Source organism: Plecotus auritus (assembly GCF_963455305.1).
Source record: "Plecotus auritus genome assembly, chromosome: 12".
NCBI lineage: Eukaryota > Metazoa > Chordata > Mammalia > Chiroptera > Vespertilionidae > Plecotus > Plecotus auritus.
Window position 1 is genome coordinate 39,050,936 of NC_137778.1, and position 24,953 is coordinate 39,075,888.

At 57.9% G+C, this 24,953-nt stretch overlaps 2 protein-coding genes across 8 annotated transcripts in view; both read right to left on the reverse strand.

The window, feature by feature from the left end:
- Positions 1–2,156, reverse strand: part of KCNC4 (potassium voltage-gated channel subfamily C member 4) — an 83,624-nt gene extending 81,468 nt beyond the window's left edge. For 3 of the 6 annotated variants that reach the window (XM_080648976.1, XM_080648975.1, XM_080648974.1), the window contains exon 1: positions 117–2,156. In XM_080648976.1, the coding sequence (XP_080505102.1) occupies positions 117–806 (690 nt within the window). In that variant the 5' untranslated portion in view covers positions 807–2,156. The remainder of the gene's footprint in view (positions 1–116) is intronic. The other 3 variants (XM_080648977.1, XM_080648979.1, XM_080648978.1) reach the window with 2 other exon arrangements.
- Positions 2,157–12,039: 9,883 nt separating this feature from the next.
- Positions 12,040–24,953, reverse strand: part of SLC6A17 (solute carrier family 6 member 17) — a 37,213-nt gene continuing 24,299 nt past the window's right edge. Inside the window, exons 7-12 of one of the 2 annotated variants that reach the window (XM_080647680.1) lie at positions 17,814–18,055; positions 17,367–17,559; positions 16,427–16,619; positions 16,031–16,190; positions 13,897–14,059; positions 12,040–13,434 (exon numbers count right to left, since the gene is read on the reverse strand). In XM_080647680.1, the coding sequence (XP_080503806.1) occupies positions 13,066–13,434; positions 13,897–14,059; positions 16,031–16,190; positions 16,427–16,619; positions 17,367–17,559; positions 17,814–18,055 (1,320 nt within the window). In that variant the 3' untranslated portion in view covers positions 12,040–13,065. The remainder of the gene's footprint in view (positions 13,435–13,896; positions 14,060–16,030; positions 16,191–16,426; positions 16,620–17,366; positions 17,560–17,813; positions 18,056–24,953) is intronic. The other variant, XM_080647681.1, reaches the window with a different exon arrangement.

The following is a 24,953-nucleotide window of genomic DNA, read 5'->3' on the forward strand; positions in this document are numbered from 1 at the left end:
TGAGAGGAAAGCATAGAAAGTAAGTCATTTTGGGCCAGGCTCCTCCCTGCCCCTACCCACCACCACCACGCACCTCCTTGCAGAACTGAGCCATGACCCAGGCTCCTGCCACTCACCCTGGCCGCCCTGGAGGAGTAGGGATCCTCGAAGAGTGCCCACATTCGGGGCTGCCACCCTCGGCAGCTCCCGGACCCGGCGCCGGAGCCCACGCCTCCCTCGTGGGGCCCCAGGCGCTGCAGGGCCAGCTCCCGCTCATCGTCGCCGGCCTCGTCACCCGGCCCCGCGCCGCCGCCTCCGTCCGGGTTCTCGAAGATGTCCAGCGCCTCCTCGGCGTCGCGGTGCTGCCGGTAGGTCATCCAGCAGCAGGGCTCCACGTCGGTCTCGTCGATGCCCCAGAAGGTGAGCTCCTCCTCGAAGAGCGGCCCGCACACGTCGGCGGGGCAGTGCAGCTTGCCCGTGCGGTAGTAGTTGAGCACGTACGCGAACACGCCCGGGTGCCGATCGAAGAAGAACTCGCAGCCCCCGCCGCCGCCGCCGCCGCCGCCGCTACTGCCGCTGCTGCCCGCACCGCCGCCATCGGACTCGGGCCGGCCCCCGCCGTCCGGGTCGGCCAGCCAGGCGAGGCGGGTGCCCGGGAGGGTGCGCAGGGTGCTGCGGTAGGTCTCATGTCGCGTGCCGCCCACGTTGATGATGATCTTCTCCGACGCCTCGCCCTTGGCCATCTCCTCCTTCAGACATGTTTTGGATGGAGGCTTGTTCCCCGACTTGCGCCCGCGATAGGAGGAGACACACACCGAGCTGATCATAAGAAGCGCTGCGGGGCTTCGGCTTGGGGCGGCCGCTGCCCTCCAAACACCCTTCCCGAGGAGGCAGCGTCAGACCGGGGAGGGGAGGAGACGACGAGGAGGCAGGAGGCGGCAGCGGCCCCCTCTGCGGCGTGGCCCTGCCCCTGTCTCCCCCCGGGGCGCGGCACCGAGCGGGAGGAGTTGGGTTTCTCGGGTGCACAGGTGGTTGGGGTTTGGGCACGCAGCGCCAGGGAGGGAGGCAGGGGGGAAGGAGAGCCAAGAACCCCAGCGAGGGGCCGGGGTGAGGGAGAGCAGGGGAAGCGCGCACACACACACACACACACTCGCCCGCTAGGACCGGACACTCAGACACTCTCGCCCGGACACTACCCCCCAAAAGACCAGGAGGCGCACAGTCCAGGCGCACTCCGAGGCTCCGGGCGCGCGCGCTCACTCACACGGGCCACCCCTGGCTCTCTGACCGCACCGAGCCCGGGAGCGGCGGCTTCCCCACGGCGGCGGCAGCGCAGCAGCAACAAGTCCTCCGGGGCCGGGACGACGCTCTCACGGCAGCCGGAGCTCCTCGGGTCCGGGCTCCGTGCGGTCAACACGAGGCGGCGGCGGCGGCATGTGGCCTTTCCCCCCCATTCATAAATCCAGCGCAGGGCACCGAGGGCGGGCGGGGCCGCGCGCGGAGCGGCGATCTGGCGGGCGGGGGCTGCGCAGGGCGAGGCGGCGGCAGGAAAACAAGCGCGCCCGCAGGAGCGAGCCTCCGGCCCTGCGTCCGCGGCTCGGCGGCGGCTGGGAGCGGCGCTGCGCTGGGCTGGGCGCTGAGCGGCTGGGGCCGCGCTGGGGCAGAGGGGGCCTCAGACGGGGCGTCCTGCGCTGCGCCGATCCCGGGGGGCGGGGATGCTCCGGGGAGCGGGGCTCTAGGCACCGGCGAAGGAGTCTCCCGGGCGGCGGCCGGGCGGCCAAGGACACCTGCAGGCTTTCCGGGCTGCGCCGAGCGGGAGTCTCAGCGCAGCGCCCCGGCACCCGGCTCCTCCGATCTGGCGGCGCTGGGAGCCACGCCATCCACGCGTCGGCCCATCTCCGGGCGGGGCGCCGGCCTTGGCTCGCGGCAGGGGGCGGACGAGAGGTAGCCTAAGGCGAGGGGAGGAGGGGCCGAGGTCTGGGGGTCAAGAGGCTCCTCGCCTCCCTCCAGCGAGGCCAGCGGACACCACTCTCCGGTGGCGCCTTTTCCTCTCGGCCCCGCCTCGCCCCGGCGCGCCCTCCGCGGGGCGGGGTGGGCGGGGCGCGGCGCGGGGCCGGCCCGGCTCGCTGCAGGGTCCTGGCGGCCCAGATCTCAGCCTTTCTCCGCCAAGCCGAGCCCAACCGAGGCGCGTAACCCTCTCGCCACCGGCGCCCAGCCGAGCGCGCCACCCTGCGCGCCTCCGCCACCTTCCCCCTCTCGCCCCCCTCGGTCCCGCTTCCCTCTCCCCCGAGCCCGCAGCTCCTCCCACTGCAGCCCCGGTGACCGCAGAGCGCGCTTCACCCCTGACTTCTAACCTCCGCTCGCCCCTTCTGGCTGCTTCGGTCGCCCCCTCCCCGCCCAGCTGGTCGCATTGTTGCGGTTCCATTGCGGCTGACTGGAGGCGGGGGAAGAAAGCGAGTGGAGGGAAGGTGTGTCTAGGAGGAGGCAGCCCCCTCCTGCTCCAGACTCCGTGCTGGGGCCTCCTGACCACTCCACCCGCATCCTGCGCCTTCCAGGCCCTGCCAGGCCCAAGATGTCTGTGGTCTTGACGCTTACCGTGTCTGTCACACTCACCAAAGCCCCCCTGGTGGCACGGGGGACCCCTCCGGCTCCTGACAGTGGGTGGGCCTGAAAGATGACTAAGTTAAGCCGGCTCACCGTTGCCTGGGGACGCGTAGGAGGTGCGGCCCTGCCTGGGGACCCCCTCCTGGTCCTGCTGTTGTTTCACGCGTTGCGATGTGACCTCGCCCTTTGTTATGTCTTATCCACCTCCCGACCCTGAGCTCCCCAGGCGCTGCCTTTCACCTCCATGCTCCCCCAGCGCCTGCCCTCAGAACTTGTTTGCTAAGTGACTGCGAAGCTGCCATGCCCAAAACCTTGGGCACTAACAGCTTTGACTGGCCTCATCCCAACAGCAATTCCCAGATTTGTTTGTGTTTAGGTCCAGAACCTCTTAATCTTTAAATTAAGCCTCTTTTTTTTTTTTTTTAAAGCAGTTTCAGGCAGCCTCCATATATCCATCTGGATGAGGTAAGGAGGATCTTAAGGCAGAAATGCAAGTGAGGGACGAACCTGCCCTGGACACCTGTGCACCGGCCGATCTCCAGGTCAGGAGTGCCTGGCTATCCTGGGACAACCCAGACAAGGGCCCGAGGCAAAGGGAAAAAACAGTGCAAGTTCAAGGGATTCTTATAAGCAAAAGTCTCATTAAGAATGAAATCAGGGCCGAAACCGGTTTGGCTCAGTGGATAGAGCGTCGACCTGCGGACTCAAGGGTCCTGGGTTCGATTCCGGTCAAGGGCATGTACATTGGTTGCGGGCACATCCCTGGTGGGAAGTGTGCAGGAGGCAGCTGATCGATGTTCCTCTCTCATCGATGTTTCTAGCTCTCTATCCCTCTCCCTTCCTCTCTGTAAAATATCAATAAAATATATTTAAAAAAAAAAAAAAAAAAAAAAAAAAAAAAAAAAAAAAAAAAAAAAAAAAAAAAAAAAAAAAAAAAAAAAAAAAAAAGAATGAAATCAGGAAAAAAAAAGGAATGAAGGCAGAGCTCAGCCAGCATGGCTCCGTGGCTGAGCATCAACCTATGAACCAGGAGGTCATGGTCCAGTTCCCAGTCAGAGCACATGCCCAGGTTGTGGGCTCAATCCCTAGTGTGGGGCGTGCAGGAGGTAGCTGATCAATGATTCTCATCATTGATGTTTCTCTCTCTCTCTCCCTCTCCCTTCCTCTCTGAAATCAATAAAAGATGTATTTTTTTTTTTAAAAAAAAGAATGAAGTCAGAAAACCAAAATGACAATGATCTTGGACGATCTATACGATATGCAGAGGAGGTGGATACCATCTGGACTGCAGTCAGAAACACTCACTGGCACCCCTTTTGCATTAGTCCCCCCACCCCTCGGACGTGATGTCTGCATTTGAGAGTTCAGGTGGCTCTGAGTTTGCTGTGGCAAAAAAGAAAAACCCCAGATGTGACTGGGAAGAGAAGACCCGGGCCTGGCCAGAAACTGGAGTGAGGAAGGAAGAGCCATAGCGAGGAAGGCAATGAACCGACCGTGATGAATGGCTGTGCAGTCCGATCTGGTTGGGTACCTCTCCCCGCATCCTGTTCTTCACGCTGCCTGAACGCAGTCATCCCAAAAGGAGAGGTGAAAGTCCACCCTACTCCGGAGTCATTTGCTCATTCAATTAGTATTTCTTGAGTGCCTGTTATGTGCCCAAAGCTGTTCCAATAAAACAAAGGCCCCCCCCCGCCCCCCAATACTTGCCCTAGTAAACCTCTGCCTCCTGGAGCTTGCATTCTGCGGTATTTGCAGACGGTGCTCCATTTCTCCAAGATCTTGGCGTGTGGGGAGCTGGGTGGAGGGAGAAAGCTGCCCAGGGAAAAGGAGACCTGGAGGGGAGGTCAGGAAGCTGGGGTTGAGGTAAGGGAAACCTGGAAGAGCCGAGGAAATCCGAGGGCCCAGCCTGGGAGATGCAGTGGGAAAAGGTGCCCTGGGTGGGAGGACCCCCGACTGCGCGCACTGATGGGCTCCTGGCTGGATGGGGGAGCTCAGCCTCCGGTCACAGGCCTGCAGAGAAGGCTTCACCATTTGCTAAAGGTTTTCTGCTAGAGCTCTGGGCTAACCTGTCACTGGGCCTTTCTGGAATTTTCTGGGGGACTGAGTATGCCGCAGTTGGCATCATAGGGCTTGTCCCCCGTCAGTTCTGTGTGTATGAGGTAATGCTGTTTCCCCAAAGCCCAGAACCCAGGGAGGGAGGAGAGCCCCCTGCCTGCCTGCCTGCGGTGTGAGTCTACTGTGGATGGGTGGGTGCTGCCCCCTCGTGGTGCTAGGAGACCCTGCACCAGACCTCACATCCGCTGGGGGCTGTGGTGGTGAGAAGAAGGGGCTAAGAGGCCCAGGGTGACTAACCGTGATTCTGGATTTCCTGTCAATCGCAGGACCTCAGGCAGCTCTGGCAGCATAACGCCGCCCCGTTGGGACTCTGCCTGCTCCCTCCCTTTCCCATCCCTCCAAGACCTGATAACTGACAGGCGTGAGCAAGACTACGAAGCAGTCAAGTTGGACGTTCCTAACCTGTGTGTCTTTCCCTCCATTACCCCTGTTTCTCCACCTTTGTCCCCTGGCGCTGTGGTAGCTTCTGGTGGACAGGAAGGAACATTTGTCTAGGAGCCAGTTCAGGCGGCAGTGTCAGCCACAGGGCCTCCCTCACCAGGAGTAAACGTGTGGCCATCGACTAGGGAAATAAGGTTTGATTCCCGAGTGACACTGATGGCGCTTTTAAACCTGTAGCGTTTCTAGAACCCATCAGCCCAGGCCCTTGTTCTCAGAGCTGAGGCTGATCCCACTGGTGTGGGGCTCAGCTGCTTTGGGGTGACAGGAGCCATCCAGTCTCTTCTTTGGGCTCTGCTTGTTTCGAGGGGCTCCAGGCCTAGAAGCAGGTCCCATAGCTGCCAAGGCAAGGTCCTGGCCATGGCTACTCACACCTCCCCCTGTTGGCTTTCAAGCTCCTGCCAGGAGCCACCCCCTTCTCCCTCAGGTTTGGGTCAAGGAGCCAGTGTCCTTTCCCGGCCTGCCCTGCTCCCAGCCCAGTTAATTGAGTGGCTTTATCGGCCATCACCGCTGAGGGGAGGGCGACAGGGCCTTTCCTCTCGTGGAAGGAGAAGGGAAGGAAAAGTGAGAGGGGGCTGCCAGCCTCCAGATTGCTTATCGGTTGATTTAACCCCGCCCCCACCCCCACCCCACCCCCACTCTCACCCCTGGAAGCCCGCAGAGACATTCAGGCTCCAACTCAAATGCTGACAGCCTTCCCAGGCCGGGTCTGGGGAGAACCCAGCGTGGAGCACAGCCCATGGCCCCGGGGAGGTCAGCTGAATGGCGCTGCACAGGGCTGAAGGCAGGGTTTGGGCTGCTGTGAAAACCCTAGTGAAGGTGCATTTGGGGCTCTGGGGAGCTCGGAAGATGGCCTTGATGGCCCAGCTCTTAAAGGGAAAGGACCAGAAGGGTGCAGGCCACACGCTCAGGCCTGGCCAGGACTCAGAGCCTTGTAAAGCGTGGGCTTGGAATCCAAGGGTGTAAGGGGCCTGAGTGCCTGTTTCTAGGCACATCCTCCTTGAGAGGTTTCAGGGCGCAGGAGCAGCAGTGAGCTCTGGGGACTGAGCGGCGCCTGGGATTGGGCCAAGGGCAGCGAGTGACGCAGGGGCCCACGTGGCCTCTGGTTCACGGGAGTCACAGGGCCAGGGCCAGCTAAGTGGCCCCAGAGCCCTCCTTGCTCAGAGCTGCTGGGGTAGAGACCCAGCCTACGTCCAGAGCGCACGCACCTACCTTAGCTCAGGGCCCAGCTGGCGAGACTCCATCGCCATTCCTCCACCTGGGCTAAATTCCAGCTGAACTGGTTCATTGCATTAGAACAGTTCATCAGTCCTGATGGACCGGTCCCCTCCCGCCGTGTCCTGAGGACAGGGAAGCACCGACTGGAGAGGCAGCCGAACCCTGGCTCCTCGTAGATGCTCACGAAGCCCAGGGGCAGCGTGGGGAGAACAGACCCAGCACCCAACCGGCTCCAGCCCAGGGGGCCACAGGGTGGCTCAGCCCCGTCTTCCTGCCCTGCGCTGGCACCGTGGCTGTGAGTGGCAGGACGTTCCAGGTCAGGTGAGGAGGCCTGTGCCGGGCAGGCCCTGCCTGGTCCTCCTCTGTATGTAATTCTCAGTGCTGAGCACAGTCTTGGGCACTCAGAGCACTGAGAGTGAAGCATCCATCTTCTGTAAAAGCTGCTGTTTGACATTTTATCCCTGCTAGTTTGGCTTCTGTAAACGCTTGCTTGCTTAAATAATAAGGAAAATGAGACTACTGCCATTCCAGAGAGGCTGTGGACCATGCCCCAGACAGAGCTGTCCGTGCTGACACCAGGCCAGGCCTTGAGATATGGTCTCATGGCCCCTTCCCAGCACGTAGGCCTTCTTTCCCAGAAGGCCCGGAAGTCTCATTCCAAATTTGGGAGACAAAAGAGCTAGGAAAAGTATAAATAGAAAAGGTTTCCTCCATGTGGGGCGGGGAGGGGGGGGGGGAGGGGGGGAGGGGGGGGGGAGGGAGGCCAGAATTTGAAAGGCACATTTTTCTCTGGCCCTGCCCTTAATAAAACGTAACTCCCTTTCTCTAAGCATGGCTTGGGTTTTTTTCCGGTCTTCTGGCACAAGAGCACTCGATGCATGGACCCGATGAGGCCGTGGGATGGGAGGGTTGAGGGAGGGGCACCTCTTGTCCCTGGAAATGGCCGCTCGGGCACCCTGAGCCGTCACAGAAGGAGTCTGCCACCGGAAATGAGCGACGCTCCCGAGGCCCCTCTGGTGACACTCGGAGCCCAGCCTTGCAGCCATTGTCCCGAGGTGCCAGCCATCTGGACGAGCACGAGCGAGGCTGCTGTGGACCCTCCGGACCAGCCTGTCTGACCTCAGTTGATACCAGGAGAGCCACTCAGACAAGCCCTGCCTGAATCCCTCACTGAAAACACCATGGGGTATAATAAAACATTCTAAGCCACTAAGATTTGGGGTAACTGAACACAGCAATATGCTTGTCTCATTTCAATCCATTAATTTTACTTGTTTTACAGACTAGGAAATGTAAGTGCCGAGGCCTCGGTCTCCCAGGAAGCAGAAGGCCTAGCTGGCATTTGAACTTGAACTTGGGAAGTCTGGCTCCACACTCCCTCAAACCCAAGCCCGTGTTAGACTGCTTCTTAGGGGGTTTGTGTGTCCCTCCTGACATTTCAACCAAACACATTACCTTCAACCACAGGGTTGAATAAATGTTCAAGGCGTGACATTTCCAGCACCAAGATGTTCCCCTGTTTGAGAGACATATGGGGAGATTTGGGGTCGGAGGCGGGGGGAAGGGGTTCCCTTCCCTTTCCCCAACTCAGGACAATGGGAATGATTTATTTATCCTTGTGTAGCCATAGCGGGCACAGAGCCTGTTACAGTGGGTGCTTAATAAATGTTTGTTCAGCCCTGGCTGGGTAGCTCACTTGGTTAGGGCGTCGTCCCATGAGGCCAAGGTTGCTGGGTTCAATCCCCGCCTCCCCCTCAGGGCACATCCAAGAATCAACCAATAAATGCATAAGCAAGTGGAACAACAAATGGGTGTTTCTATCTCCCTCCCTTCCTCTCTCTAAAAACAAAGTCAATTATAAAAATAAGTGTTTGTTCAACGAATAGTCTAATCCACAAAGGAGTAAGTGATGGAGGACAAGGGGACCAAGCTCTGGATAGAAAGGTTTTCCTGCCATCTGCTGGCCGTTCCTGGAACAACACTGTCTCCTCTGGCAGAAGGAAATGGAGTCCCTGGGGGGACCTTGGCTGGTAGCTCATTCCAGGCTGGAGAGGGGTGCCGTGGGGGGTGGGGGAGCCTCCCCCCTCCCCCAGAGCCAGTCTGTGCTCCTTGAGGGCGAGGCACGAAGCAGCACTTGCCCCTACCCGCAGCTCCTTAGGTGCTTACTAAACACTTGAGATTGAAATTTGAGAAAATACATCATGACAAATTCCCTACGTCATCTTTACCTTCTGTTTGAAGAGAGGGGCCACTCTCTCACGACTTAGAACATGGCTTGCTCCAAGGAACCCTACTGCCCCTTACCTGGCTCTCACCCTGCTCAGCCCCAGCCCTTCCCTGAGGTGGGTCTCCCCCGCCCCCCCCCCACCCCCCCAGCTGGCAGGCAGAGCTCTTCCTGGCAGCAAGGCTCAAAGCCCCCTCAAAGCCCCAGAAATTGACACCAAACACCATCCTCACATCAATGGAGCCTCATGTTCCTCAAATGGACAACCTGGACAACAAACCCTGGCCACCAAGCAGACCCTTGAACAGGGCAGTCAAACCCCTGTAGAGTCAGGTCCCTTACAGAAAGGGACACAGTGCGCCAAGCTTCCCAGCTGCAGATGTCAACCTAGGAACCAGGAGGTCTCGGTTTGATGCCCTGTCAGGGCACATGCCCGGGTTGCAGACTTGATCTCCAGTGTGGGGCGTGCGGGAGGTAGCCGATCAACGATTCTCTCTCATCACTGATGTTTCTCTCTCCCCCTCTCCCTTCCTCTCTGAAATCAATAAAGATATATTTTCAAAAAATTCTGTCTTCGGTTGGCTGAATTCATAGATGGGAAACCCATGGGTATGAAGGGCCAGCTGTATATTTACTGGGGAAAACCCACGTATAAGTGGTGCCGTCCAGTTCAAACCCGTGTTGTTCAAAGGTCAACTGTCTTCCTCAGACAGCTGTTGCGAACATCCAATGGGAGTGGACGTGTAGAGTCCTTGGAGCCCAATAGGCCTGCTAGAAGGACACCCAGACAATTCTTGGAGAATAAATACATGTCCCTCCTCCTCCTCCCCAAGTCCCAGCCAGCCACACCCACAGCTCCCACAGCATCGCATCCAAGCTTTTACCCCAACGCTGCCCCATCCCCTCCCTGATCCTGGCAGGTCAGAAAGGCAAGACGGGGTTGGTAAGAACAGACACTTTATTGCACACCATGGGGGGAGTAGAGAGGAAGGGGACTCCAGGGTGACAATGCCTCGTCCCCTCCCCTGGGCTGAGTGGTCTTGACCTATCCAGGGCTCTGCTAGCCATGAATTTGCGCCAGGACCTAAAGTGATGCTCGCTGTATGCACTCGGGCCTGTACCGCTTGGGGTGAGGAGGGACCCTGGGCCCCTCTCCCCAGCCCCAGTCATTAGGCCTCAGGGAAGAGACTGTAGGTCTCCAGTTTTGGGGCCTCGTGGATGCTCAGGGCGTCAGATGCCTTCCAACCGGTTCAGTCTCTTCTCTGTGGGGAGGCAGTGGCAGGGGTGCGGCTGTGAGGACGGGCAGAAGGGCAGCCCCTGCCCCTAATACTGCAGCCCTGCTGGCCTGGGAGCACACAGCTTCCGGCCCCCAGCCTCACGGCCGTGCAGGCTGGCTCAGGAGGCGCCTCCCGGCACTAGGAAAGCAACAGTCTCCGCAGATTTATTGCTGGAGGGCAAAGCCAAGCTCATTGGTATCAACTTGGGTGCCCCACTGTCAGCCCGCTCCGGGCCTGGGGCTTCAAGCTGCCTCAGTGGAGTCGGCTCCCTGAGCAAGAAGCTGGTGATCAGGCTGAGGGGCAGGGACCGGGGACTCTCTCAGGCACACCCCGCCCTGGAGTCGCTGTCTCCTATGGTGCTAGTGGGGGTTGGGGACCCTGTGCAGGGATGAAGGCCCGCTTCCTGCTCCCCCAGGAAACCTAGGGCTGGATCTTACCTCAGCAGAGGCCCCACTGCCCCAGCCTCGCCCCACTAAGGAGTGAGCAAAGGTGTGTGTGAATAGCGCAGGCAACAGGCAGCGGGTCCCTTCTGAACACCGTCAGGACCGTCTCAGAGACAAATGCAGGGCAGGGCGCTGTGAGGGTCCCTCTTGGGGGTCTCACCCGCTTAAGAAGCCCGGACTTCAGTCAAGATGAGAGCTTGTGACTCCCGTGGAGACAGCAAGAAGGTGACTGGAAAATGAATTGGGGGGCTCCTTCCCCAAGGCCCCTCCTTCCCTGTTTCTGGGAGCCCAGTGGTGTCACCAGCAAGGATGGGCTGCTTTCCCCACAGCAGGGGCCTCCTGCAGCCCTGGAGGCCTGGCTGAGAGGAGGGGGAGGCAGGGAGGGCAGCGGGGTCTTCAGGACATGGGGGACACTGGGGTTTACAAATCAGCACCCACACACACCCACACCCACGTATGTGCATACATCACACACATACACGCACACACACCAAGCTCTGGGCCCTACGACTACACAGCAGAGACAGAGCCGGACAGGACCGGCCGCAGCAAAAGGCTAGGAGCGCACCAGCCCGCGGGACCACGCCCCGTCCCAGGCCACAAGCTACAGAATTAAAAATATATCAAATATACAATGAAAATAGATCTGTGCAGCACTGAGGGTGAAGAGTCCGGCAGCCACGGTACACTGGGTTGTCCTTTAACAGCATTTACACCCACATGTACAGATTGCATATACAATAGAAATAGAATACACAGAGGAGTATATATAGGGTGCCTCTCCTGGGCCTTGCTCTTTCGGCTGCTGAGTTGGTGGGACTAGGCATGGGGCCCGGTAGGAGGTGTTGTCAAGGGAGGGGCCTAAGGTGGCCTATTATGCCCCAAGGCTCATGTCTCTGGGGAGATGTGGGCCGCCCTCTCCCCTCACAGGAAGGGCAGGAGGGCTGAGAGGCCAGAAGGGGGAGGAGAGAGGGGCGAGTAAGGGAGATTGTGGGGCAGGGGGGATGGATCCCCAGGCAAGAGGTGGGGGGGGAGGCGCGCACGCAAGAAACTAAGGGGCAAAGGAGGGGACCTGGGCCTCGTCCGCCCTCCCCTTGCCCCCCAGTGCTGAGAGCGGTCAGAGTCACTAGTGACTCAGGACCTTCTGTCATGGCGCCCAGGCCTGGGTCCCCCCGCCCACCACAGCTCTCAAAGAGGTTTGCTGTCCCAGCCAGTTTTCCTTCCTTCACACCTTCCATCCATCCATCCATCCTCCCACTGGTCCATCCATCCATCCACTCATCCACCCACCCATCATCCATCCATCCTCCCATCCATCCTCCAATTGGTCCATCCATCATCCACTCATCCACCCACCCATCATCCATCCATCCACTCATCCATCCTTCCCTTGGTCCATCTATCTATCCATCCATCATCCATCCATCCATCCTCCCATCCATCCTCCCACTGGTCCATCCATCATCCACTCATCCACCCATCCATCATCCATCTATCCACTCATCCATTCTTCCCTTGGTCCATCTATCTATCCATCCATCATCCTTCCACCCATCCTTCCATTGGCCCATCCATCCATCCATCCATCCTCCCATTGGTCCATCCATCCATCCACTCATCCACACACCCATCATCCATCCATCCACTCACCCATCCATCCATCCATCCATCCATCCATCCATCCATCCATCCATCCATCCTTCCATTGGCCCATCCATCACTCTGCAGACATTTGTTCTCTGGTCAGGTTCTATTCCAGGGTAGGCTGGAAGGGAAGAGTGTGGGTGGGACACAGACACCCAGCCCCTCCCTTGGCAGCCTTCAGCGTCCACAGCACTGTCTGTGGCCCCGACCGTGTGGCCATGGACTGTAGCTGTGCTTACGTAACAGAGGGGGAGTGGCGGCCCAAAAGGGCAGTGGGATGATCTCTTCCCAGGTGCCAGGCTTCCTGGACGAGGGCCCCGAACTCCAGGAACCCCATTCCAGGGAGAAGCTGCCACTAGAGAGAAAGTTGGGTCCCAGGTGAGAGGAAGGGATGTGCTTTGCAATTGTGCTCCAAACCACCCAAATTGTGCTGTGGACGAGTGTGCTCTGGGACTCCAGGAAAAGGCCGAGGCCACCACTCGGCTCCAGGATGGGGCTGGGGCGGGGAGGGGACAGAGAGACGCTGAGCCCCAGTGGAGGCATGAGGGGTTCGGACCTAGTCATGGCCCTCCCAGGCGAGATGCAGGAGCACACCCCCCACCACCCAGGCATGGCCTAGGACATCGGAGCTCCCACCCAGAGCTGGGGGTGGGGGAGCCCCACCCCTCTGCTGCCCGGGCACCACCTGCCTCACACAAAGGAGCCCACCCCAAGCTGAGCCCCGGGTCCTGGCACATCTGTCCCATCCCCCGCCTTCAACCAGGCAGCTCTGGGATACCCGCCCCACCCCGTGGCTGTCACCTCCCCACCACCTGGCAGCACGAGGGCTCTGAGACCACGATCTGCAGGCAGCAGGTTAGGGGGAGAGAAGGGAGGGGTGACCCTGAAAGTGGCCCCTGGGAGTCTCCCCTGTACGGGAGTCAGAACTTCCGGACTGTTCCAGTTACTCGGCTGCCATGTGGCGATAGGATCTCGGAGGGTTAGATGGCGCAGCCCCCCCTCAGGTCTGGGGTGCAGAACGGGCTGGGGGATGAGGCAGGGCAGCCCCTCTCCTGGAAGAGCGGCCAGGCGGGGCGGGGGCTGGCTGGGTGTGGGCGAGGGGCGGGCGTGGTGGGGGCAGTGGTCACAGCTCCGATTCCGGGGTGCTGGCCAGGAGGTAGCCGCTCCCATAGCGTCCGTTGGGGTTGCCGCTGGGCTCCAGGGGCGACGTGCTGCCGGGCCCCAGGTAGGAGCGGTGGGTGGGCATGGGGGAGGGCGCCTCGCTGGGCACCTTGCTGAGGATGAAGCGGGTCTCGTCGTTCTCCTCCAGGTTGGAGATGTCCTTCATCATGCGGCCCTTCTTGTAGGACACGGACAGCGTGTTGGAGCCGTCGGACAGCAGGTGGAAGTGCCTCAGGACGAACACCACGGGGATGGGCAGGGTCGCCACGACGATGAGGAGGATGAGGAGCGCCATGGCCCAGTCAGGGAAATACAGGTAGCGCTCGGCAGCCTGGGGGCGGGCGGGGGTGAGGGCCGGTGCCTGGCACTGCCACACCTCACCCGCTCAGGGTCCCTCTTCCGCCCTCTCCCCACCCCACCCACCGTCTGGCGCCAGCAGAGATGAGGCGCAGCAGGGACTGCTACTGGAGTTAGCTGGTCATCTGCACCCCCGTTTCTACACTTGCACAAAGGTGGGTGATTCCATCCACACCAGGGCGAGAACACATGGGTTAGAAAGATGGACAAGTGCATTAGCCTTTGGACCCTCCGTTTCCCTGTCTGCACCACAGGGATGGTGCCACCTCGCCCTGGGTTGTTGGAAAGGTTACGGTTAGGTGTGCAATGCCCCCCCACCCCCCCCGCAGGACCTGGCACATAGCAATTGCCCCACTAGGATTGATCTCTATCACCTGTTACATTGAAGGCCTGGGAAGGTCCCCATGTCCCCGGGCCCCGGGCTGCCACCCCTCACCTCCTCTTTGATCCAGGCGCTGTACCCCGGGGGCGTGACCCCCAGCTGGATGACGCTGGCCGTGGTGAGCACAGCCATGCACAGGGGAGACACGAACTTCCACATGTAGAAGTAGAAGCGGTAGGGCCGGAAGCCCAGCATCTCGGTCAGCTCCTGCATGAACCTGCCAGGGGCAGCAGAGGGCCGGAAGCTGGCACGCCCACTGTGCCTGCGTATTCCTCCACAGCCTCCTCCTCCAGGAAGCCTTCTCTGACCATCCCACCCATTCTTCACATTCAGTGCTCCTGGTATATCATCTGTGGCCGGCTGGCCTCGGGGCAGGCTCTGCTGTCTTCCTCTAAGATCCTCTGACTACATCAAATCACCCCCCCCCCCCCCAGGATATAATACAACCCGCAGGACACTCTGCCTGGCAGGCGGGCACCAGAGGGCTTTGTGCTCTGGGCAGCCCCCACCCCCACTCGCACTGGCCTGGCTCTGGACTCCCCCTGCTGGAAAAGAGGGGAAAGTGCACTTCCCTAGTGTCCAGAAGGCTGCCCTGACAAGGGGTTTCTAACTACCCTGCCTGTGGGGGGAATTCGGGGGGGGGGGGGGGCTTAGCAGACTGTGCCCACGAATAGCATTTAAAAAATCATCCCTACCTCCATAACACCTAACCGAAATCTTGCATTTCTTCTATTATAAATGCAAACAACCACCGTAGTGTTAACGGTTCCTGTGACTGCCAGCAACTGATTAAATCTCAGATATGTTCCTATCACATTACAACTGAAGATACCTATTAATATCACTTATGCTCATAGCTGCTTTGAAGTTACCATTGTTATTAAACCCACAGCTAGATCTTGTAATGTAACGCAGTAAAAATAAAGTAAGAGTCCGGCTGGTATGAACCAGGAGGTCACGGGTCAATTCCTGGTCAGGGCATAGGCCCGGGTTGTAAGCTTGATCCCCAGTAGGGGGCCTGCAGGAGGCAGCTGATCCATGATTCTCTCTCATCACTGATGTTTCTAGCTCTCTCCCTCTCCCTTCCTCTCTGAAATCAATAAAAACATATTTAAAAAAATAAATACACAGATATCACTACATCTCCGATTTGAAACAGGATTTTGCTAATTGTTAATATAACCAGTTGCCTGTACACTACTATCTATTTTATCATGTGCATTTATTTTTTTTAAAATATATTTTATTGATTTTTTTACAGAGAGGAAGGGAGAGGGATAGAGTTAGAAACACTGATGAGAGAGAGAAATCGATCAGCTGCCTCCTGCACACCTCCTACTGGGGATGTGCCCGCAACCAAGGTACATGCCCTTGACCGGAATTGAACCTGGGACCTTTCAGTCTGCAGGCCAACGCTCTATCCACTGAGCCAAACCAGTTAGAGCTATCATATGCATTTAAAAATAACATTCCGAGAAGGGGCACGGGGCTTCCCCAGGCTGCCGAGGTCAGCACCTCCAAGCAGCGTGTCCCAGTGCTGCTCACGGCTGCTCCCTGCCTTGTCACTGCCCCCTGCCCTGTCCCAGGAAGTGGGTGGCTGGATCAGCGACAGTGAGAGAGCCCGATTCTAAGGCCAGGTCCAGACATCGGGGAGGGGAGGGCTAAGCGAGTGAGAGGGACCTAGTTGCAGGGCTTTCTGGGAGTACAGATTGGCTCTCAAATGAGCGATGAGGCCAGGGGCTGTCCTTGGCTCAGGCCACGAGACCTAATCCCTTCTTATCATTGCTGAATTCTCTTACTCACTGGACCCCAAACGGAGGGCCCAAACCACACCCTGCCTCACACCCTGCCTTAACGCTGAGTAGGGCTGCTGAAGTCCATGAGTGCAAAGGGCAGGGGCCCCAGTACACCCACTAGGTGCTTAAGCTTCACTGAATTTTGAGGAGCTGGTACCCAGGAAAGGTGCTATGAGCATTAAGGCAGTTTAGGGTGACGGCGGGACCTGAACCCAGGAGACTTGCGCCCGCAGTCGACCAGCGCTGCCCTCTCTGAGTCTTAGTCTCCACATGACCTGTGGGAGCACCTCCGGCTCTGGCTTCCTGACTCTGGGACCCGGGCCCCACTCGGGGCCACGGGAAACAGCGCTCCCAGGGGAGCCACTCCTGCCCCCACCCCCCACGCCCCTTACTTCTTGGTCCCATAGATCCAGGCCACAGCGATGTTCTCGAGGATGACGATGACAGTGAGCGGCAGGGTGGCCGAGTAGTCGTCAAACATGGTGACAAAGTAGTTTCCTGAGCGCTGGACGAACAACAGCCCCACGAAGAATGCAAAGACACAGCAGCCCACTACAGAGAGCCGGAGGCCGGTGTGGGGGCAGGGGTGCGGTGGGCGGGCCCGGGGCTCTTGGGGGCACCCAGGCCCCTTCCACGCCCCGCCCCCCACCAGACCTACAGCCCACCCTGCAGCAGGCCCTGCCCTGTGGGTCAGGAGTGACTCAGTCAGAAGCCAGGGTTTCTCCGTCAGAGCCACACCCCGTCGTTCCCAAGGGCGGCCCGCAGGCGGGGAGGCTGCCGGGCGGTACCTGTGAACATCTCCTTGGGCACCTTGAAGGTGTCGATGATGGGCGTGGTGATGCCCGCCATGGTCCCGATCATGCTGCCCAGGCCCAGGTTGATGAGCATCAGGAAGAACATGACGGACCAGAACGGGGAGGCGGGGAAGTGCGTCATGGCCTCGGTGAAGGCGATGAAGGCCAGGCCTGTGCCCTGCACGGACTGCGGGTGCGGGAGGAGGGCCAGGCCTCAGAGAGGGCCCTCGCCCACCCTGGGAGCCCCTTGCTTCCTTATCACTGCCCTCAGAGCTTTAGGATTGACTCTTCCCTCTTCCCAGGGGTCCCCACCCCCACCTCCATCCCGCTGCTTTGGCCATCAGGGCTCAGGTGTGAGTTGGCATCAGAATCCTCGCCCCACCAAGGCAGTAAACCACCAACCACTTCAGGAGTTCAGCGGTGGGGTCTGGAATCTGCAAGGTGTACAAGGACCCCAGGTAATTCAGATGAAGACGCTCCCTTTTAGCAACACACCCAGCCCAAGACTCTCCTCCTCTGAGAAGCCTTCCCTGATTGCTCCCAGCTCTGAACTCCAGACCTGAATGTGGTGATCTCAGCCGGGCTGCCCCGTGATCACAGTGGAGCCTTTAAAAACACCGATGCCTGGATTAGCCCAGGGACAATGATCTGATTGGTCGGGAGGTAAAGCTGGGTATCAGGGTTTTATAAAACCCCAGGCCACCCGATGGGCAGGCGAGGTAGAGGACAACTGCAGTAATGCTGGGCCCCTGCTCACCAGGGCTCAACCGACCTCAGGGCAGGGGGTTGGGCTGACACCTTTCCTCTCTCCCTCTCTGGACACATGAAAATAAGGTCCTTGCTTATCAAATGAATGGGTCCCTAGTGGCTTTCTGAAGCCCGCACCCAAGCCCCAGCCACCCCTGGCCTGTCTGCCTCCCAGCCCGTCCCACACCTTGTCCAGCTCATCCTCTAGCAGGCAGGGGTCAAGGCCCAGGGCTGAGAATTGGTCCTCCTTCACGGTCATGATGACCTTATACATCTCCGAGTAGTCCTTGGTGGTCAGGTGGGAGAAATTGACGTGGGGAGGGATGAGGTCCTGGCTTAGGACGTTGGTGTGGAGGTACCCCAGGATTTTCTCAGCATTCCTGCAGCATAAAGGGGAGACGGCGAGGTAAAAAGGCAGCGGTGAGCACGAACCTGGGGGCACCTCCCCGGCACCCAGGCGGGACCCGCTGGCCATCAGCAGAGGCGTCTGCCCTTGTGGTCCAGGGCTGGGGAAGGAGAGCTCCCCTGATCTCCATCCTTCAGCCCGGGGACAGGGACTCCCCATCCACAGCCCGCGTGCCCCTCCTGGCAGGGCGGACAGGGAGGAGAAAGGGCAGGAGGAGGTGCCACGTACTCAACCACGCATTTCTCATTCATGATGTTGGCCTTGAAGCCCAGCACAGCGAACACCACGAGGGTGGCCAGCACCGAGGTGAAGAAGTTGATCAAGGCCACCAGGGCGGCGTCGAAGTGGCAGTTGTTGTCCTGCTTGTTGTAGCTGGAGAAGGCGATGACGCCCCCGAAACCCAGCCCCAGGGCGAAGAAGACCTGCGTGGCCGCCTCCCGCCACACCTGCGGGTCCAGCATCTTGTCCAGCTATGCGGGAGGGGGCCGTGGCAGGGGAAGAAAAGAGACACACAGTAACGGTTTCATTCAAGTGCAACGGAGTTCCCACCAACCCCCCTTTCCTCAGCCTCAGCAGAGTTCAGAGGCACCGAGGCACAGAGGGGAAGAGCGGTGGCTGTGTGACCTGGCGCATGTCCCTAACCCCTGGAACTGTGTCCCCCAGTAAAACGCAGATACCAAGAGCATCCTGGGAGAGGATCATGGTCAGGCTGAGGTTCGACAGAACAGACGCGCACACGTGCACATGCGCACACCTGCCCTGTCCCAGGAAGTGGGTGGCTGGACCAGCAACAGTGAGAGAGCCCGATTCTAAGGCCAGGTCCAGACATCGGGGAGGGGAGGGCTGAGCGAGTGAGAGGGACCTAGTTGCAGGGCTTTCTGGGAGTACAGATTGGCTCTCAAATGAATGATGAGGCCAGGGGCTGTTCTTGGCTCAGGCCACGAGACCTAATCCCTTCTTATTATTGCTGAATTCTCTTACTCACTGGACCCCAAACGGAGGGCCCAAACCACGCCCTGCCTCACACCCTGTGTAAACAGCCTTAACGCTGAGTAGGGCTGCTGAAGTCCATGAGTGCGGAGGGCAGGGGCCCCTGTACACCCACTAGGGCAGCCGTGGGCAAACAGTAAGTTCCCTGATCATTTAACTGCGGTCACTGCTTACCACGCAGCTACCTCGCGAAGGAGCATCTCCAGGGCCATCAGACACGAAGTGCAGTGCACAACTCTAGGGCGTGCCACTCACTTAGACTAGAGTGTGAATGGTGCCTCCTAGAGCCAGCCAGCGTGCGGCCTGAGAACTGAGAGCATCAAGGTCTCCCTGAGACCTCCTCCACCTCAAACCATAAACAAAGACACCACCCTCTTCCTCCTGCCCACCTGCTCTCCCTTGTCCCGGAAATAAAAGGTTCACTCACACACACCTACATGCCCCAGGTCACAGAGGAACCCCACCTCGCTCACCCAACCTGAAGCACAGATCCAAGACCCGTCCAGAGGGGAAGCCCCTGCCTGACCCGTCTGCTCTCAGGCCTGTCAGAAGGCGGAGCCACACAGTATCTAGACGGCCTGGAGCTGTGGTCGGCAAACTGCGGCTCGCGAGCCACGTGAGGCTCTTTGGCCCCTTGCGTGTGGCTCTTCCACAAAATACCACGGCCTGGGCGAGTCTATTTTGAAGACGTGGCGGTAGAAGAAGTTTAAGTTTAAAAATTTGGCTCTCAAAAGAAATTTCAATCTTGTACTGTTGATATTTGGCTCTGCTGACTGAGTTTGCCGACCACTGGCCTGGGGCTACTTCCCAAGGCTTTTCACATCCCATCTCCTGTTACTGTTTATTACACAAAGCAGGGACCAGGCGTGGCCCAGCACAGGGCTTTATTTTTATTTATTTATTTATTTTTTAAAATACATTTTATTGATATTTTACAGAGAGGAAGGGAGAGGGATAGAGAGCCAGAAACATCGATCAGCTGCCTCCTGCACACCTCCCACTGGGGATGTGCCCGCAACCAAAGTACATGCCCTTGACCGGAATCGAACCCGGGACCCTTCAGTCCGCAGTCCGCGGCTCTGTCCACTGAGCCAAACCGGTTTCGGCCAGCACAGGGCTTTAGAGTCAGACAGACCCAGCGCTAAATCTGACTTCCACCTTCACTCGGCCGAGAGGACTTGGCAAGTGGTAGTGCCCGTTTTATGAGCCTCAGTCTTCTTATCTGAAAAGTGGGAATAATAGTCGAGTCTCCCTCCCAGAGTGACTGTGAGAATCAAATGTATAGCCAGCAGTCATGCCTGGAACGTAGCAGCATGCAATCCAGCAAACGCCTCTGACCTGGTAGAGACAGAGAAGTCTGGGGGGCGGGGCAGGGGCAGGGATTACTGAAAGAGGGAACTGAGGCCTAAAGGGGAAATGAGTTCTCACAGTCCTAGAGCTCGCTAGTCGGGGCAGGGGAGTTTCTAAAACACAGACCACCACCTGCCAGGCCATGGTGCCCTCCTACCACTGTCTCCTGACTCAGGGGGCTGTAAAGCAGGAGGCGAAATCACCTGCTGGGGTCAGGGGGGCTGGGAGGGAGGTCTGAACGTGCAGACAGGGGGACGCAGTGTCTGTTGGTCCCAGCACAGAGAGCGAGACCACCAGAGAAATGGAGCCGGCGCCTTCATTCCAAAAGTGATCCAGGCTTCCTTATTCAAATGCCCGGGGCCAGGCTGGTTTTGGAAATCAGGGTTCGTTTCTAATTTTACTGTCAAAAGGTAATATGGCACATGTGCCACAGAGCTACATACCTCCCTGAACGGGGCTGGGACAAACCTGTAATCAAACGCATTCGCTCGCGTTTCTGCCGCAGAACATGGCAGTTCACACCAGCACATCAATGAGGACTATAAATAGCCTCCAGGTCGTTTTGCCACAAAATGAGTTCCCTCCCAGAGAAAGAAAACCACTTTCATTTTTCAGGGCTATTTGGGTTCGGGCATTGTGAATAAGGAACTGGGGCCTATCCATGCTCCTAATAGAAATGTGAAGATTGAAAAAAAGGAAAATCATAGTCATCCTCCCTTATCTGTGGTTTTGCTGTCCATGGTTTTAGCTGCCTATGGTCAACTGCAGTTCGAAAATAATGGAAAATTCCAGAAATAAACGATTCATAAGTTTTAAATTGTGCGTTAGCCAAGCCAGTGTGACTCAGCGGCAACCTATGAGCCAGGTCACGGTTCGATTCCCGGTCAGGGCACATGCCCGGGTTGTGGGCTCCAACCAGATCAATGATTCCCTCTCATCATTGATGTTTCTATCTCCTCTTCCTTCCTCTCTGAAATCAATAAAAATATATTTAAAATAATAATAACAAATAAGGAAAGTAAATTGTGCGCCATTCTTCAAAAGCATCATGATCTCCTACCTGTGGTCTTTGCCCAGGCTGTTCCCTCTGCCTGGAATTTCCCTCCTCCTACTCACTGTTTGGTGAACTCCTAGTTATATCTCAAAACCCAGCACAAATATCGCCTCCGCTCTGAAGCTTTTCCTGACGGCCTCTAGCACAGCTAGTCACGGTCCTGGGCTCCCACAGCCCCCGGCAACACCAGAATTACTGGTGTGTGTGTCATCTTCCTGTCTACACTCTGTGCTTCCGAGGGATGGAGCCCACTTGCTGTCTTTGCAGGGGCAGTGCCTGGCACAGGGAAGAGAAAGAAGGAGTTGGGGGTGGGGGAGGGGGAGGCACGGGCAGACAGGCAAAGCTGACCTGTGTCCTAAAGTGACCTGAGCTGAAGGCTTGCTGTTCCTTGACTTAAAGGGGCTCTTCCAGGATTGCTGGGTGATGGCACATGACGTCAACAAGGTCTTGATCACAGGGTCAACAGAGAATGAGCCCAAGGCCCGACCTCAGGAAGCTCAGTGTCCTTTCGGGACATCAGAGTGTGACTGCCAGAGGGGAGGTGGGAACCGGCTTCCCCACCGAAGACGAGGCTCACACCCTTTTCGGGGTGCCCCCCCCGCCAGAGCAACAGCTTCCCGTCACTTCCTTGGCACCATGGCTGAGTCACTGCCTCGCGCAGGGAACAAGGTGTTCGTGGCATTTGGCTCAGTGGCACGAAGATGCTCTTTGAATCCACAAGCAGCTGCCGAGCGCCCAGCCCGAGCGGCTCGTGACGGGAGCGCACGCCCTTGTTCCCTGGCCCTGCGAGGCCCCAGCTGGTGTGAGAGCCAGACAGACTGCGGGACACCAGGTGGCACCGGAGCACCGGGCTCCCACTGCCTACGGGCAGTGTCACCTTCACGAGGGACAGAGCAATACTCGCTAACGCTCACAGCGCACTCTGTACGCAGCAGCAGTCCTACACTCCCCGACAACTGGGATGGAGCCTCCACGCTCACCCCATCTAGCAGCTGAGGAAACTGAGGCCCTGAGGGGGCAAGGAGCCTGCCCTCCGGCTGCCGAGCCATGAGCTGGGACCTGGCCCCATCACCTGGCTCTGAGCCCGCCCTGTGGTGGCGAGGCTGGGCTGCCTGGTCCTGCTCAGAGCCGCTCTAGCTGTGGGAGCCTGCAAGCCCCACCATGAACTTCCTCTGGGACTTGCAGGGAGCCACCCCTCTTCTCTAACAATCCTTGCACACCCTGGGCCCCGTGGCCAGTCCGCTCACTGTCAGGACCGCCCACATGCCCAGACCCAGAGGTGGCGATGCCCGGAGCTCAGCTTTGCTGATCCCAACCCAGAGGCTGGCATGGCTCCTTCCATGGTGACTGCTTATAGGTAACACAGCCGTGTGGTTCAAAACCAACAGGCGGAAAAGGGTCCACAGTAAGGTCTCCCTCTCCTCACCTCAGTATCCCAGACGCCCTGCTCCCTCCCTAGACGTAACCATGTCAGTTTTTGCATACCCTTCCAGGGATGTTTAATGCATATGTCAGTGTTTTTATACACACACTAGAGGCCTGTTGCATGAAGTTTCGTGCAATAGGCCTCCCTTCCCCTGGCTGCCAGCACCCGTTTTCCTCCGGCACCAGGGACCCAGGCCTTCACTCCGGCCGCAGCGAAGAAGCCAAGCCTCTTCAGTCTTCAGTCTTTGCTTGGGCTGGAGCCTTCAGTCTTCGCTCCATGCCTGTGTATGCAAATTAACCTTCCATCTTTGTTGGGTTAATTTGCATACTCACTCCTGATTGGCTGGTGGGCATTGTGGAGGCACAGTCAATTTGCATATTTCTCTTTTATTAGTGTAGATATCTGTGTACATGCCTGTGTTTATTTCTCCGCCTTCCTCCCCTACTGTCCACACTGGAGATGTCCATGGTGGTAACAGCAATGCCTACCTCTAGGGCTGGTATGAGCTTAAAGAGTGAATGCACGGGAGGTGCATGTCACAGCGCTGGCACATAGGAAGCACTGCGCATTGCAAAACACGCAATCATTCTAAGCACACGCTGGCCCAGCCCACTGCACACTCCTCACCCCTGACCTCTGGGAGCCCTGTGTGCCACACACATTCCCCACCTCATGCACTTCCTCACACTCACTCCTGAGGCTCCAGCCCTCCTCCCTCATTCTAACTCAGCTGGTGACCTTGCTGCTGCCTCTCAGAAAGATGGCACCATAGATGCTCGCCATGAGCAGCTCCTCACCACAGCCCCTCAGCTGCCAGTGTCTGTGCCCGCAGGCTGGCCCGTCCCTCCTGCTCCTACGGAGACAGGGTGTGTTCCCCACTAAGATCCATTTCCCCCCTGGGGCATGAGGTCCCATCTCCCCTGCTTATTCAAGGACACTGGTCGCCTTCTGACGGCATGGACTTCCCCTTTCCTGGATTTGCTTGGTGTGTGATCCAGTGGTTTCTAGCACACCTCAGAGCTGTGCGCTGCAGTACTGTGATGACGAGACACTTGGTCTTCATCCACAGTCCCCTCCCAGCTCCTGCAACCCTCGCATGTCCTAAGTGTGGAGAGAGATAAAGGTGCCTTGTGTTAGGTGAGTGAGGTGGCTTTTGGGCCCAACTGAGGAGGGGGGCTGGTTGCCAGGAAAACCCACCAGTGATTAGAAGGCTGGAACTTTCTCCCCCACCCTGACATCAGGGAGGGGAGAGGGACTAGAGGTTGAATCCGTCCTCAGTGGCCAATGATTCCTTCAATCATGTCTACGTAATGAATTCTCCACAGAAACCAGAGGCCTGGGCCCCAGAGCTTCCGGGCTGGTGAACAGGTGGAGAGGAGGGGAGAGTAGCTCACCTGCAGGGCAGGGGAGCTCGCACCCTGCCCGTTCCTTGCCCCAAGCAGCTCTTCCGTCTGCCTTTCCCTGAGTTACAGCCTTTTATTATAAACCGGTGATCTAGGACCACGTCTCTGAGTTCCGTGAGCCTTTCTAGCAAATTAATGGGACCCCAGGAGGGGGTCATGGGAACCTCTTCTTTCTAGCCAGCAGGTCAGAAGTCCAGGTGACATCCCAGGCTTGGGACTGGTGTCTGGGGAGGGCGGCCTTGTAGGACTGGACTCCTGACCTGGGAAACGTCATGCTGTCTCTGGGTATTTGCAGAATGGAGTGGAACTGAGCTGAGTTCTCAGACTCCCAGCTGGTTTCTGAGAAGTGCTTGTTGGGAGGTGTGAGGAACACCTCCCCCCATATTGGAAACGGAGTCTCGGAACACAACTTAACAGCCATTACCACAACAGGTTTTAGAACATGGAGCAGCCATGACCGTAAACAATGTTAGAGCATCTTCAGCACCCCGAACAGAAAGCTGTACCGAGTAGCGGTCACTCCCCATTCCTCCCCCAACCTGCCACAAACCCAGCCCTGATCTGCTTTCTGTCTCCACAGATTTGCCTGTTCCGGATGTTTCGTGTAAATGGAATCATACGACATGTGGTCTTTTGTGAATGGCTTCCTTCATTTAGCATAATGTCTTCAAGGCTCACCCACACATGAATGGGAACCGCACTCCTTCTGATGACTGGGTAAGGAGTCCATTGTACGGATATGCCATTCTTCACTTTTCCATTCGTCCATTGATGGGTATTTGAGTTGCTTCTGCTGTTTGGCTATTGCGAACAATGGTGAATGAACACTTGTGTACAAGTTTTCGTGTGGACATATGTTTTCAGCACTCTTGGATGTGTGCCCAAGAGTGGAGCTGCTGGGTCACATGCTAATGCTGTCTAACCTTTTGAGGAACTGCCAGATTGTTCTTCCAGAGCAGCTGCACCGTTTTCCAACCCCGCCAGCCGTGTCTGATGGCTTATTTTTATATAAAATTCTGAAATAACACCTTTGATCCCATGGCCCTGTCCGGTTAGCACCCCACTTCTCATGTCTGTGCCCCGTTACAGCAAAACTCCTGAAAATAAGTGGTTTCTATCCCTTGTCTTCAAGTTCTCACCTTCAA